Source organism: Athene noctua, chromosome 5, assembly GCF_965140245.1.
Source record: "Athene noctua chromosome 5, bAthNoc1.hap1.1, whole genome shotgun sequence".
Classification (NCBI taxonomy): domain Eukaryota; kingdom Metazoa; phylum Chordata; class Aves; order Strigiformes; family Strigidae; genus Athene; species Athene noctua.
The window spans coordinates 45214282-45228757 of NC_134041.1; the positions used below are offsets into that span (position 1 = coordinate 45214282).

Below are 14476 nucleotides of genomic sequence, written 5' to 3' on the forward strand. Positions count from 1 at the left end.
TGGGCCATCAGGCTTTTCTTCATTTAATTCTTCAAATTTTGTCTAACTGATGCTTTTTAGATTTTCTGGCAACACAAGAAATGTTTTGGCTTGTTTGGGATTTGTTGTTCTTCAATTTCCTTTTAATTTTTCCCCTTGGCACTCATGGGCTTCCCTTGAGGAAGGGGTAAACAGGACAGGATAACATCCAGACAGCTAATTGATGATAAAACTGTAATCTTTTTTCTCCAGCCTTTTAGAAATAGTGAAGCTTTTCTTTTCACAACATGCTGAATTTGCAATGAGAGAGAGTTATTCATAGTGTGGTAGTCACACAAAGCTGTGGAGAATTACTGTGCTTTAAAATACCAGGGAAGAAGTTTTAATTTCTCCTGGGCTTTTAAATTGCCTACTTAGTTTGGACCTGGTACCATGTAAGATGTGTAAAATATCGTAGTGAAGCAAGTTCAGTGACTGAATAAAGTTCTGTAGAGTGTCACAACCTAATTGCTCTTCCTTCGACACGTGCCAGTTTCTTTTAGAGAGGAAAAAGAGTGTTTAAACTTGACATACATCAAACTTGTGCTGTCAGTAAGATGGACGGATCAGTCCATTCTCTGGACTTGGCAGTGAGCAATGCAATTCCCCATAGGTTTCATTTAGCCTAGTCCGCCTTGTTAGAGTGGCCATGCTCTCTTTCTTGTATTAGGAGGGAACCTTGGGAAACTGGGCCCTAATTCACAACAGCAGCAAGATCAATAACTATCAGCATTTGGTCAAGGGCGGATGAATTTGTCATGGGATGACTGCTTTTTGCTTTGTTTAGTTTGGTTTAGTAATTTCATTTAGAGTTGAATGTCATTGGATCAGAGGAGTGCCCGTGTGTTCTGAAGTTCAGAGCTGGTGCAGGTTCATCACAGGAATTGGCTGTTGTCATGTGCATAGTGATTTTCTGTAAGAAATCTTTCAAAACAATTGCATCTGGTTCTAGACAAAAAGTGAAACTTAACTTCATTTCACTCACCTTATTGTTATGGGATGTTTTTTGTTTTGAAGAATAGACATTAATCTTCCAGTTACCTGTGAAACTCGTTGCATTTTAGCTTACCGAAAGACTCTTTCCTTGTAGGTGTATGGGAAGATTGATTTAACTTTCCTGGAAGTTGTTCAGTGCTTTGTGTTAAGTAACTTTCACCCATGGGGAAAAAAAAAAGCAAACCAGCAAACCTTCAGAAAGGGATAGGATCTCAAATCGTTTCTTGTAGAGCTATTGAGGAGGAGTAGGATGAAGTGCCATTACAAATGGCACTAACAGTTTAGAGTTTACATCTGTTTGAAAAAGCTATAAAAGCAGTTGTATATTCCAGAACCTATCAGAGGCCCAGATCAGCTATGTTTTCCCATCTCCTTTCCCTGAGAGCAATCAGCCTCTTTGTAGTAGAGATCAAAATCTATTTAAGTAATACAGAATTTGCATATGTGGCTTTACAAACCATGGGTCTTGATCTAATCTTTCTCTGGAATGTGCTGGTGTAATCAGGTGTTGCTCTAGTGCTCATCCTCTAGTGTGACACATGAGAAAGGTTTTCTAAAAAACAAGGATGGATTAGCATTGAAATTATACTTAAAGGTATGTGGGTATTACAGTTCACACTGGCAATAAACACACTCATGCAAGACCAGTTTGGAAACAGTAGGCTTTTACTATGTAGAGTTAATTGATTTGTTGCCTTTCATGAGAATAGTCGTGTTCTCAGAGGTATTCAGGTCACAGGGTGGGAGGAAATACTCTAGGATTCATAGCAAGGTCTTCTCCTGGTGACCTTCAACCTTGCTATGCCAAATTACCCCTCAGTTCACTGTAAGACCTCTTGTTTTGAAGCAGAGCCTGCTGAATATAACCTAATACATGTCAACACAGCTCAGAAAAAAGTTTGTCAAGGTGCAATTATTTCCATCTCTGCTGTCTCATCAGTGCTAAAAAATAAGGGCAGAATTAAACAACTTTAATTTTTGAAATAAGCTGCTATCCCAACAACTTTTTTTTTTTTCTGTGCTCAATCTGTATGACTGCCATTAAAAATTCAAGAAGTGAGTAGTTGTGTCTGTACTTTTAAGTCCATCTGGATGAACACTGTGAAAGCTTGCACTTTGTGTAGCTCTATACTTCCTGTTGATGGCATTTGTTTTTCTTGTGAATGAAGTGAATATCATCTTCTTATAATATCACTCCTGTTGGAACAGAATACTATGGCTGGGTGAAAAGCATTAGGAATAACAGTGGAGACATAGCTGGAGTTTTCAGTGTAATTTTGGCTGAAGATACTCTAGCCAGTACCTGCTTATGAAAAAATGCCCGGAGATTTTTAGTGGGCAGTCAGAACAGCTGAATTTGAAGCATGGTGTCAGATGAAACCCCTGATAACTAATGGCTGACACTGGTGGGACTTGTCGGTGCTCCTGCCTTGCTAGTAGATGTAAATAATTTCTACAGGAGACAGTATTTTAGTGGAGTTTATGCCACTCTGACCAGAGGACATCAAGAGTCAAATGCTCAGTATGCATTCTGTCATTCTTCCCCAAAATAAAAATCTCAGTTCTGAGGGGTGCTCGAGATCTTGGCACTGTGGAACGATCATTTGTTAAAGTCATGTTTAGTGAAAGGGAGATAAACACATGAAGCTGGAGTGTGACAAATGAAAGCATTTGTGCCATTGTAATGAAATTAGGCAAACAGAACAGGCTTGACAGCTCTGGGTTCCCCCTGTCAAACTGCATTTGTAATTCTAGCCTTGCATTCATGTGTGGCTGTGAATGGCACTGTTTCCCTCTTGATATGATGGGTCTGGGCCCCTGAATAACCACTTTAACTCACAGGGAATTAGCTTTGAAGAGTATGTTTTACAGGCATGCTGAAAAGGATTGCAGTTAATTCTCACTTCTCCTTCATTGGCTTGAATATCCTTAATTTTGGGCCTATGTTTACTATCACGTAAAGCTTTTGATAACATTTATTATAGTGAATTATTGACTTCAGAGATATATAAAGCTTGCTTCCACACATCCCCACAGTGAGCTTGTAGGCTGTGTTGTGCAATCCCAGCAGCCTTTTGAAATAGCTGGCAGTATTTACGTGTTGTGGAAACTAGGATGTAGGCTCCTGGCTCCTTAGCTTCTCTGTAGCTGTCAGAATCCAGTTCTCTTCATCTACGAAGAGCTTAGACTGGGATAAGAAAATTATATTTTGGGGAACCTGTAAGGAATGTCAGGTGGCTACTATTTTTGATGATCTCTTATTTATCAAGTTTAGTGGACATTGCCATCATTAATTTCAGGAAATAGGACAGAAGATTTTTCTGATCACGCTAGCTGCTAGGTCAGACTATATAAGTAGCAATCTGTTCTCATTTCAGATAAGAAAATTTCTAGAAATGTGTTACGCATTGCACTGTTTGGTGCTAGTCTAGACCCTGCAAGAAAAACAAGACCAAAACAACAACAAAAATGCCTTGTGGGATGATGTGGGTTCTTTTCACTTGAAACCTTGACTGTACCAGGACTGTGCAGAGCAAATGAGTGTGTATCATCTAGCTTAGCTTTTTTACACTTGTTACCCTACATTAATTGGCTGTTAGTGAACTGGAGGTAAATGTTGGACTAAACTTCCTAGTTAGAAGAAGCCAGGGCAAGTCTTTCATTGCAGGTGCAGGGTGCCATGTGTTTCAGTCAGTCTGAAGAATGTGTTTTTGGAGTGGTGAAACATGCGCCTCCTCTGCTCATCAGCTGAAGAGGTGCTGAAATTTTAGTTTTGCCGAGGGAACTAGAACCAATATACATATACTGTTCTGTGGCTCTTACCTAACTGACTCTATGTAAAGCAAATTCACGCTCTGCACATCTTTAGAGGAGCAAGTTACTGTAGTTCTGTTTTCTAGATTGATTAATCTCTAAATTAACAAATAGATAATCACGGGACTAACTCAAAGGAATTTCTCCTGTCTCTGTGATCCTGCATTTTGATCTGGGTGAGATTAAGCCAGTACTTATTCCACCAGTTAAGACTTCAGAAGTGGTTTTGAAAATATGAAGAGCATGGCTACTCAGTAGTTTTAGATGGTTTTAAAAGGTAAGTACAGTTTTGTCCTTTTTCCTTGTAACTTTAACTTTCTTCAAGAGACTGCAGGGACTTCTCACCCGGTAAAAAGACAAAATGTTTTGGTGTTTGGTGGGTGAACTGAGAATAAAGCACATATAAAGTCACGTAGGCCAGAAGCTCAGTGTTTGCAGGAAGTGTTTTTGAGGGTGAGCCAGGAAGCATTTGCTGGTACCTCAATTTTCTGTGGCATAAATTCATTAAGCTCTTAAGCGGAAGTCCTGAAGAGCTGGATTTCTGCTTTGTTACAGTGTTATCTTTGTCATTTTCTCATCTAAAGAAGAAAACAGAATGCCTGTGCATTGTACAGTTCAGTACATAAGCAGGGAAGGTAATAGCACATGCTTGAAGCATTGCTCTTTTCTGAGCTCATCTGCATTGGAGAGGTGCGTGGGATACAACTGAGACAGCCTTTCTGAAGGCTGAGCGGCAAAGGCCAACAGCTGCTGCATAAGAAGAGTCCAGGTCATGTGGTTTGGGTTGCAGTTGCCTGTCCTGGGGACAAATGATGTTGAAATAACTTGTCATAAACAATTTTTTCTCGTTCATTTACTCTGATTCGGAACGCATAGCCGATCCTGATAAGAGTCATTCAGGAGTGAAGAGTTGAACTGCCAGAGAAAGCAGCTTATGTGAGCATTTTAGATCAGGAATGTGCCAACAGTGTGCTAACAATAAGAAACCTCTTCCGAGGGGGACCTGCTCCTGTACTTCAGGAGAAAAGGGACGCTGGAGGTCTGATGCAGCTTGTTTGCTGAAGTGCCAGAATGGCTGGATGGGATTGGAGAAATGGGAGTTGGGTGCTTAAACATGAATTAGTTGTTTAAATATCTTTATAGACATGTGTGTCAAAGCGCAAATAGTCCATAGGATGAATGAAGGAAAGCACTGTGGTCTCAAAGGAATTCCATCCTCATATTAAAACTGCCAGCCTGAAGAGTTGGCTTTCTGATATGCTACTTAAGATATTCTTTCCCTTCTCAATCTCCATGCACTGCTCTGGGCTAGAGCATTTTTGTGTGTAGTGCTGGTCTCTGTTTGCTTCCCTGAAATTTTGTTGAAGGGACCTGTGTGAAAAGAATGTGAAGTGCTTTCCAGCTGGTCCCCAAAGCAGTCTAGGTTCTTCATGTAAGAATATATCATGTTTTAATATAATTTTCCTTAGCTTTGAGTAGATTGAAAAGGAAGGCTGGTTGTAGGAATCTCTAGTGAAAATTTGATCTCCTTGTGGACAATTGTTCAGTTTTCCCTCTTGTAATACCCTAGGCTGAGGTCATGCTTGCAGGGCTGGTGGGTTTTTTGCTTGTTTGTTTTTTTTCCCCAGAGTTGAAAGTAGTTACCTAAGCAGAGAACCATCCCATGTTTTTGAGTTTAAACACTGAGAAATGTCTCTTGCTAGGAAATATACTTGGGGAAACATCTCTCGGCAATTCTCAAGTCTCTCACTGGTTATGGTTTCCTCTGTTGTAATGTCTGAACTTGAATCTGGCAGAGTGAGAACCAGAGAATTGAAAAATCAGAGTTGCTTTTTTTTTTTTGGGAAGGTTTTATAGAAGTTCAGGTATGTACTTCCAAACATATAGCCTTCATTTTGGCAAAAAAAATTATTGAAGTTGTAATTGATTTTACTGCCCCTTCTGAGGTTCAGGAGAGCATAGCATTGCTTTTATAGTTAGGTGCCAAAAAAGATCAAGACTTTATGTAGTGTCTCTTGCTGGGCAGAAAGATTCCATTTAAAGACTATGGTATGGTCCTACCTTACCAAAGTATTGTGAAAAGAGCATTATTCAGTTCCTACTGTTCTGTGCTTTAGATTAAACTTAAGCTCTGGTAGTAAAAGCTAGCACGGAGTGCACCTTGCAGGTATAGTTATTGATCTGAAAGGGCTGGAAGGTTGGTTCTGGACACTGCCATGTTCGGTACTTAGGGCTGTGAAAACCTTTTGGGGAGAGAGTTTTTGAACTAACTTCACTGAGGTCAGCAGGATTGAGTTAAGAGGAAAGGATTGATCTTTGATTTACTGACTTGTTTGCAAAATTTTTACTTGGTTAAAAACTTCCAAGCAACTTTAGTGTCACTTTCAGATGTTGAACTGATACTTCTGGCAATGAGATACTTCTGCTTCAAGACAGGATATAGCAAGAACAGCTACAGCATGACTGTTTTTCTGTGCTCCCAAGCTTTCTGTTCAAGCAAGCACCACTACCAACGTTGAATTCTACTTTGAAAAGGGAGCTGATGACCTCTCTAAGTCCTCAATGCCTGCAAATGCTGCTGGTAAGAGGACCTCATTGTAGTAATCAAGTGAACACTCCTCAGATGCAAACAGCAGTGTGATTGGTGTTTCACTGAAATTTAGATCTTTCAGACAATAATCCTTTAGTAAGTCCTGCACGAAAAATACTCTCTTCTTGTTTAGTATATTGTAATTTTTTTCAATAACACAGCACCAGCTATCCAGTCTGAAACAGTTATACAGCGTACACAATCAGTTTCAGAGAGTTCAATGTGAAATGCTGTGTTACCATAAAAGCTGGAGTCTCTGAATATCAGGGAAGCTGGCCAGAGTTGCTGTGCAATCAACAGTATGTGCCTAAGTTAAATCCTAATTATGACAAGCCATTTTGTAATCTTCATGTAACTTGGGAATTTCAGTTATACTGCAGGGGAATCTGATCTTTAACCACATCAAGATTCACAACTTTAATTGAAAGAAAAAAATGAAACTCCCTCCACTCTTGTAAATAAAATGTCTCTTTGTTCCAGAAATGGATTAATGGAGAGTGTGGTAACTTATCTATCCTCTGCTAGCAAGTTTGTATTCATCATCTCATTCCACTTGTGCAACTATGAACATGTGCTGAAGTCCTGTTTTTCTTACTAATCAAGGTGCAGCTTTTCCTTTCTGGGGCTCCCTGGACTGAAGGGGGCTGGAGGAATTGACAGGATTATAATGGGTTTATTAGGTGCTGACCGTTCTATAGAAAGGATCAGTTTTGGAGAAGAAGAGTTTGAGTGTTGATCCCTAGTAGTCTTACTATATTTAACGTTGTCCAAGTGCTTGCAACCAGACAAGTGTTCTATAAAGCACACTTAAATAAACATTGATGAAAGCATGTCTTATGATCCTTTCCATGAGCTATTGAGAGGTGACACAATTGTAATGTCACACCAGGATAGTATCTGACAAATTGAGGGAGCTGTTCTTAAGCCAAAAAGATTGAATCATCACGTTCCTTTTAACCTCTCGCAAGTTAGTGCTGTTGGCCTGATATGAACTGGTGGCTGAAAGGTAAGAGACTGCATAATGATTCCCTAAGGTCCTTTTTTAAATTGCATTTTTGCTTTAGTTGACAGCAGAACTGTTGCACTTTGATGTTGTTCTCCGTGGTCTTCACTATTCAAAACAAAAGCTCCTGCATTGTTCTTCCTCCTTTGCTTCCTCACTATAATTTGTCACAGTTATGTTAACACGCTTTCTGATGGGCTTTTTACTTTGATACTTAAGGCTTTTCAATAGGAACTATGATAAAATTGAATTTTACTTATCTTAGAATCAGAAGGGTCGGGATTTTTTCTAAAGCATAAAATAATTGAGTTAATTTGGTAGATAGAAAAGCAGCAGCTTGTCTAAGGATTCAGGAATTACAGGCTTTTTTTTTCTCCCCCGCCCCAAAGAAGCTCATATGACAGTTAAGTGCAATACTGGATCATCAAGAATATAAATGCCAGTGTTCCTATGACACTATTAGCCATTAGACTTGTTAACTTTTATTAGGAATAAAACATAGGTTTCAGCAAGTTGAGCCAAGTGTTTCTGGTCTCAAGACTATCCAAGTTACTTTTAATACACTCTTCTTTGCCTGTGTACTGGCTGTATTGTGGTTGCCTTCACCTGCTTTTTAATACTTCCCCCTAAATCCTCCTCAGGACTCCTCTTACCTTGATTCCTTGTGGGTTTGATTGTTTGGTTTGCCTTGTATTGCAGCTTTAGAGAGGATACTTGCTGTCAAAGCAGGAAGTAGAGAAGTGTGCCTTTTTCTTCTTTGGTTGAGAGGCTTTACAGGTATTCTGAGAACAAAACAGAAGAGTTGTAAAACTTGTTTGTTGTAGGTTTTTCCTGTCTTGGCCAAGCAAATTTCTAGTGTTGCAGAAATGCAATTTGTTTTTAGGCAAAGACCTGTGAGAGATCCAACTAACCTGGTTGTACGTTTGTATTATACATTTAACTAGCATGAGGCTGTATGTATAGTAGGATGTCACAGAAGTGATGGATGGTGGGGCAGGGTCTGTATGGTTCATCTGATTGCACAATTCCAGGAGTACTAGGAAAATGCAACTGTATCAGCCAATTAATTAAACCATGAGTTTAGGCAGCAGTGCCTCTGTGGTGTTTACAGAGTGTTCTTACAATAGGATTTGTTTTAGAAGGCTCCAGAAGGCTGTTTTGAAGATCTTAAGAAAGTGAACTTCACAATACATTGCTTTTAGAAATGTATACATACATGAATGTGTGTGTGCATATATATGTAGTTAAAAGCAATCGTGGCCTTCCCACAAGCCTTCCGAAACTAAGCTATTGCAGGCCTCTTTCCTCTGAGATTAAGCTTGCTGTAGATTCTTAAAGAGAAAATTAATCCTATTGAATCAAATCTAATGTCTGTTTAAAATTTGTTTTTATTTTAACAGAGCTATCTGAAATTGAACCCAATGTCTTTCTTCGGCCTTTCCTGGAAGTAATCCGTTCTGAAGATACTACAGGCCCCATAACTGGATTGGCTCTCACCTCTGTGAATAAGTTTCTCTCATATGCATTAATAGGTATGTGATGTGGTTTCCTGGGATTTACCAAAATGCCAGCCAAATGCATCTTCTTGGGACATGTCTTTAGCCAGGATACATGCTTGCAGTCTGAATGAGGAGATTGGGGAAATAAGAAAATTGCTGTTAATGCTGGGGAAATAGGCATCTACAGTTTCTTAATACCATACCTGCTGGTCTTTCATGCCAACTACAGCAATGGCTGGAAATGGAGCCAGAGCTTCTAGTCTGCTGTGGCTGTGTGCTTATAGCCTGCTGCTGGACTCTGGTGGTCACCAACAGCTCTTTAATGCAATCGGATCAAAAGGGCCAGGGACGGCATAATACCAACTTGGATTACAATGTTGTAATACACATAAACACAGTAGGATTTCTTTAGTTTTGTGGACTAATATTTCTGCTGTAGAGTGAAGTTGTAGTTTTGCCCAGTTGCAGACCCTGTCCAGTGATGTGCCAGTACTCTTGTCACAATTGTCATGGCAGAGACAGTTTTGCCTCTGCCCGGACTTTCAAATGTGTGTGTTCTCCTTTATATTTGTGAAAGACTAATAATGGGCATGTGGTCAGTTCCCATGGCTCAGCTGGCTTGTAGTAACTCATTAGCTGGCTTTCTGTCTGCCTTCAATGTGTCATCCTTTTGTTAGTGGTGCTTGATTTTTCTGTGTAAATTCAGTTAGTACTTTCTGATCATATCTGTGTGAATTACAAAACTTGGTATCTATGTTTGTTTATATGTAGTCTCACTTGAAGAAAATTATTTTACCCATCTTCCTCCCTGCCAAGCACAGATTTCTCAGTTATTTTCCTCCCTGACATTGTGAGTGAACACTATTGAATTTTTGGCTCTGTCTTAAATATTTTGATGTTTGGAATTAGCATGAGGGAAATCAGAGAAAGAAAGGGCTTGATATAGATACAGACCACTTTTGTGGGAAAGACCCACAAAAGGAGCATCTATAAAAGGAGCAAAATGGGGACTTGCAGGAAAAAAAAAATTTAGGAGTTTGGTGGAAATTTAGTGTATCAAGACATCAATTAGTCAACAATATTGTGTATAATTTAAAGTGGCAAAAAATAAATAAAATTATGCAATGTTGATGTCACTTCATAGGACAATAAAGAAATCTTAATAAATAAGCCTGTAAAATATGTCCCTCTGAAGGAGTAAGCAATAATGCAAAATATGTTTGTTTCAACATAGAATGAGGGATGAACTCTTCTTCTGGGCTCTTATGGTCCTGGTGGGATCAGAACGTCAGGCTGGTGTCACATGTCTAGGCAAATGTCTGCACAGACAGCTGTGTACAAATACATGATTTGAACACATGAAAAAATGTGGTTTAAGAACTTGTGGTCTTTTAGCTATTAGCTACTTGTTATTTAGAATATTCATTAGGTCACTTGAGGAAGGACACATCCCTGTAACTGTTGGTGAGTGTGTATCTTTGTAGCAGACGGTGGAAAAGACCCTTTGCCTGGCTTTTGTTGTGGAGCAGAACCTGTAATCTAAGACCTCTGTTGCTGCTTCAGGTGACTTTCACAGTAGCCTTGTCCTTTGTGCTGCTCCAGAAACCAGTGAGGCTGGGATTAGTGGTGCTGGCTGAACATCTGGCTAGGCTTGTGTTGTTAAATTAAAGCTTTTTGGTCATATATTTCTCTTTGTAATATAAGACTAAAGGTAGCCTAAATACTGTTTGCTTAAAGATAGGAAAAGCTTAAAACTGTCCTTTATATACGAATCATTTAAAACTGTACATCACAGAAAAGGAAGGACTCCAGCATAATCACAGTGGGGAAATTTCATTGTGGCTGATAATTTTGGTGCATTTTGGGGCTGTATAATGACAGGTGAAATCAGCACTCTTCAAAAGCGTCGTTTAGCTGTGTCTGTTCTGTGAGTGGATGGCTTTTGCTGTACACACTGGTTCAAAGACCAGTGGTCTTGAAAGGACGAAACTCCTCTGATAATTATCTTTGTTTGAAACAACTTTCCTTTCCTATTTCCAAAACATTTAATTGCTAATCCTTGTCCTTGTTCTTCTTATGCTGTCACATGTCGTCAGATGGTTATGTCTACTTTTCAGGCCAATATTGCTGAAGGGTATGTTTTAAAACCAGTTAGAAAAGAATAATTCTTGAGTAGCCTTTGAGACTTCTATCTCTAGTGGTCTGTATTGCAAAAATCTGCTCTGAGATTGTTGGATGCAGCAGTTCGCTAATTGTATAGCATGCAATCACAGCTCAGTTAAATAAAATTACTTGATATCCACCATGTGTATGTTTCAGTAGGAACAGGTAGCCTTACAGAGATTATCCTCTGCTCTGAAATCAGTGCTACTGTTTCAGGAATTATAGTTGATAAATTACATAGTAATTTTGACAGTACAAGAAAACTCTGCAACAGTACTAAACTCCCATTGATTTTTATCCCTCAGATCAGTTACTTCCTTACTCAGCAGTTTTGTACTAGCTAGCTGCAAGCCTTTTTGATGAGCTCAACCTTAGCTATAGGAAGACTAGCGGCTGCATTTCAGAACTGTATTTTTTGTATTTTCCTCAGAAAAAGTTGCGCTCTGTTATTGCAGTGTGTCTACAGCAGCTTCTGGTTCCATTGCTAAAGTTAACTTTCTGTGGTGTTCCTGAAAACTACGTACCTGTAAGAGAGTAGCTGTTGCTCATCTTCCAGTTAGAGGGCTTGCTGTTTGGGGAGCTTAAAGCTTGTTCTCCCCTCTACCTTCTCTGTCTGTTGGTGAGTTGGTTTAGTTTCATTAAAAGCATTACTGAGCAGGCTTCTGGCTTTCCTGGATTTCCCTGATGGTTGAGAGCCTGGATTTTCTGCTTTCTGCTTGTTCTTTTGCCCACCTTTGTGAGAGTACACCCCATATGAAATAAATGAGTACATGAAGATGGGGTATCCAGATCTTTGCATTGTAGGTGGCAGTTTTCAGACATATTTTGCTTCACACAAACTTACTTTTGTTAGTGATTCTGAGCAGGCATTGACACATCTTTCTGTACTGTTTTCTCAGAAGGAAACAAAGAAGCAGGTTGATCTTTTCTGTATCTTGTTTCTGCAAAGTAGAAGTATCTGTGCTTCTAATTGAACTCAAGAGGCTTTATAAATTGACCTGAATTTGCAGCGCTGTTCCAGGACTGAAGTAGTCAGGCATGATGTGTGTTGGGAAAGAGGTGTGTTTATTACTGTTAGAGGTCAGGGCTAGAAGAGCAAAGCAGTAGCCAGATCTGTTAAAAGAAGCATATGCACAACTTCCTTGCATTTTCTTTTCTCACAGACTATCCATAGCTATGACTAAATATATCCCTAAGCCTAGAGCAACTCCCATCTACTGGAAGAGATGACAGTGAAGTGAATCTCTATGTTCTGCCTGTGGGAGACCTTTCTGTACCAAGTGGCTTCTTCCTCTTGATGCCTGCTTAGCAGCTTTATACTGTAGTTGTTGAGGTTGGTTAACAGTAATGCTAACGTAGGTGCTGGCATTGTAACACCACTGGTCTTTGCCTGATTTAATTGAGGCAATTTAGAATGACCCTACATAACCATTGGTGGTTTAAGCTGTTATTTCTGTTTGTGAATAACAATGCATAGGGCACCAACCTACAGCTGATTTTATTGCCACTGGTAGAAGAGTGGTAGCTTCTAACTGGATTGTAAGCCATTGTTGAAGGTACACATAGAACTGCCTTTGACAGCCAGACCTCGTATCTAATGTTTCCCAGTCTTTTGGTATTCTGTTCAGTGCTGCTGCTGAAGCAGGTAAAAATTACTGATTGGTCTTAGAACAGACTCCTTGATAGCTCAGTGAGGTTTGACTAGCAGACCAGGAAAGGAACTTGCTCTCAGCTATGCAGGATTTTTGTGTGTGTGTCAGGACTATGTAAAAAGTAGGCAAGCTCTGCTTTTAATTGGGATGTGTAAGAGATGGCAAAAGCAAAGTGCTGTTCCTATGCAGATTTGTGGGAGTTTGAAGTACACTGATACCATTTCAGTTTTGTGCAACTATGAGAAGTTTCTCATCCTACAGCCCCTCAGAATCCCCACAGCATTGTGGAGGCTGTTCTCTTTGGACCACAATAAGGACAGCTTTTTTTAAAGCCTAGACCTTAGCCACTCCTAGGTGTGAACACAACTGGAGTCAAAGAGGCCGTCTGCAAACCTTCTCTGCAAAGTATACAAGGTCTTGCTTGGTTCCTCTGTCAGCTTCATTTTTGCTGGAGTTCAAGAGGCACCATTGCCAATTAATGAAGTATTAACTATTGTTTAGGTTGTCTCCTTTCTTTCCTAATGACTGTTTAGGTAGGAAGGTAACAAGATTCTTGCCCAGTGATGTATTGTTTAAGTGAGAATGAAATCAAAGCCAGAGGCAGCTTCTCTGAAGCCACCGTAATGTGGCACAAGATACGGTTACTAGCAACAATCTTGTCCTAAACATTCTCTCAACTGCACCATTGTTTGTAGCTACAAAAGACTGAAATGGAGAGAAGGAGTCTTGATGAATGATTGAAGTGGGAGGCCTGCAACTCTGATATCTAAACTGTGATTGTGTCTGTCTGCTGTTTTCTCTGGGGAAAGCTACTGCTCCATTCCTTCCCCAGCTCCTGTTCCTTGGGAGGGATGTAGAACAAGAGACAGTTTTTCCTTCTCATTCTAGTAGAACCTGTTTGGCATTTTCTCCTTGTGGGGGTAAATTTGAGGTTCCCTGTGTTTAAGATCTATTTTCTCTTCATTCCCAAGGAGGAACTGAATGCTTTTAACAACTGATTGTGCTATATTGTAGTAAACAGGACACAGACTTACAAATTAACATCTTAAAACATACAGAGCCAGTAAGAATGGAATTGTAGTTCTTTTTTCTTAGATTACATCCTTTCACAAATGTAAATAGAGTCTTGATAAAAGTCTTTCAGAAAGTTCTCAGTTTTGAAAACTTCCTGTTACTGGGAGGTGAGTTCTGCTCTTGTAAAGTCAACTCACTCAAGTCACACAACTTAAGGAAGCAGATGGCAACAAAGTATCTCTGTGTAGATGTCTCCCCTCAGAGGTGGTAGGCTGTAGGTGGCCTTTCCCTGTCATGTTTTTATTCTGTTACTCAGATCCCAGCCATGAGGGCACAGCGGAGGGAATGGAGAATATGGCAGATGCTGTCACTCATGCCCGATTTGTGGGCACAGATCATGCGAGCGATGAGGTTGTCTTGATGAAAATCCTACAGGTAAGTGGAGAGAAATGGTAATTACCATAATGGTTGCTGCCTGTTGTGGAACATATCCTGTTACATGGAGATGAAGAGAAAGGAGCGATGTTTTGACTCTGTAGGAGCTTAGTGACAGACTTTCTTTTTAAACAGATGGCTCATATACCCGTGGTAAAAGCTTTTCCAAATGAAAATAATTAAAAGCTTAAATGAAATTATTTTTAAATTAAGGGCTTGATAATGTGGTAGTGTCAATAATCCTACCTTGTGCATTGTCTGTGTTAGTGAGGGGTAAATTAAGCAAATGGAG

At 39.7% G+C, this 14476-nt stretch overlaps 1 protein-coding gene across 2 annotated transcripts in view; it reads left to right on the plus strand.

Annotated features, from left to right (window-relative positions):
- GBF1 (golgi brefeldin A resistant guanine nucleotide exchange factor 1) overlaps nucleotides 1–14476 on the plus strand; it is a 112543-nt gene that overhangs the window by 54009 nt on the left and 44058 nt on the right. For both annotated transcript variants that reach the window (XM_074907306.1, XM_074907307.1), the window contains exons 4-5: nucleotides 8822–8953; nucleotides 14066–14184. In XM_074907306.1, coding sequence (XP_074763407.1) covers nucleotides 8822–8953; nucleotides 14066–14184 — 251 coding nt within the window. The remainder of the gene's footprint in view (nucleotides 1–8821; nucleotides 8954–14065; nucleotides 14185–14476) is intronic.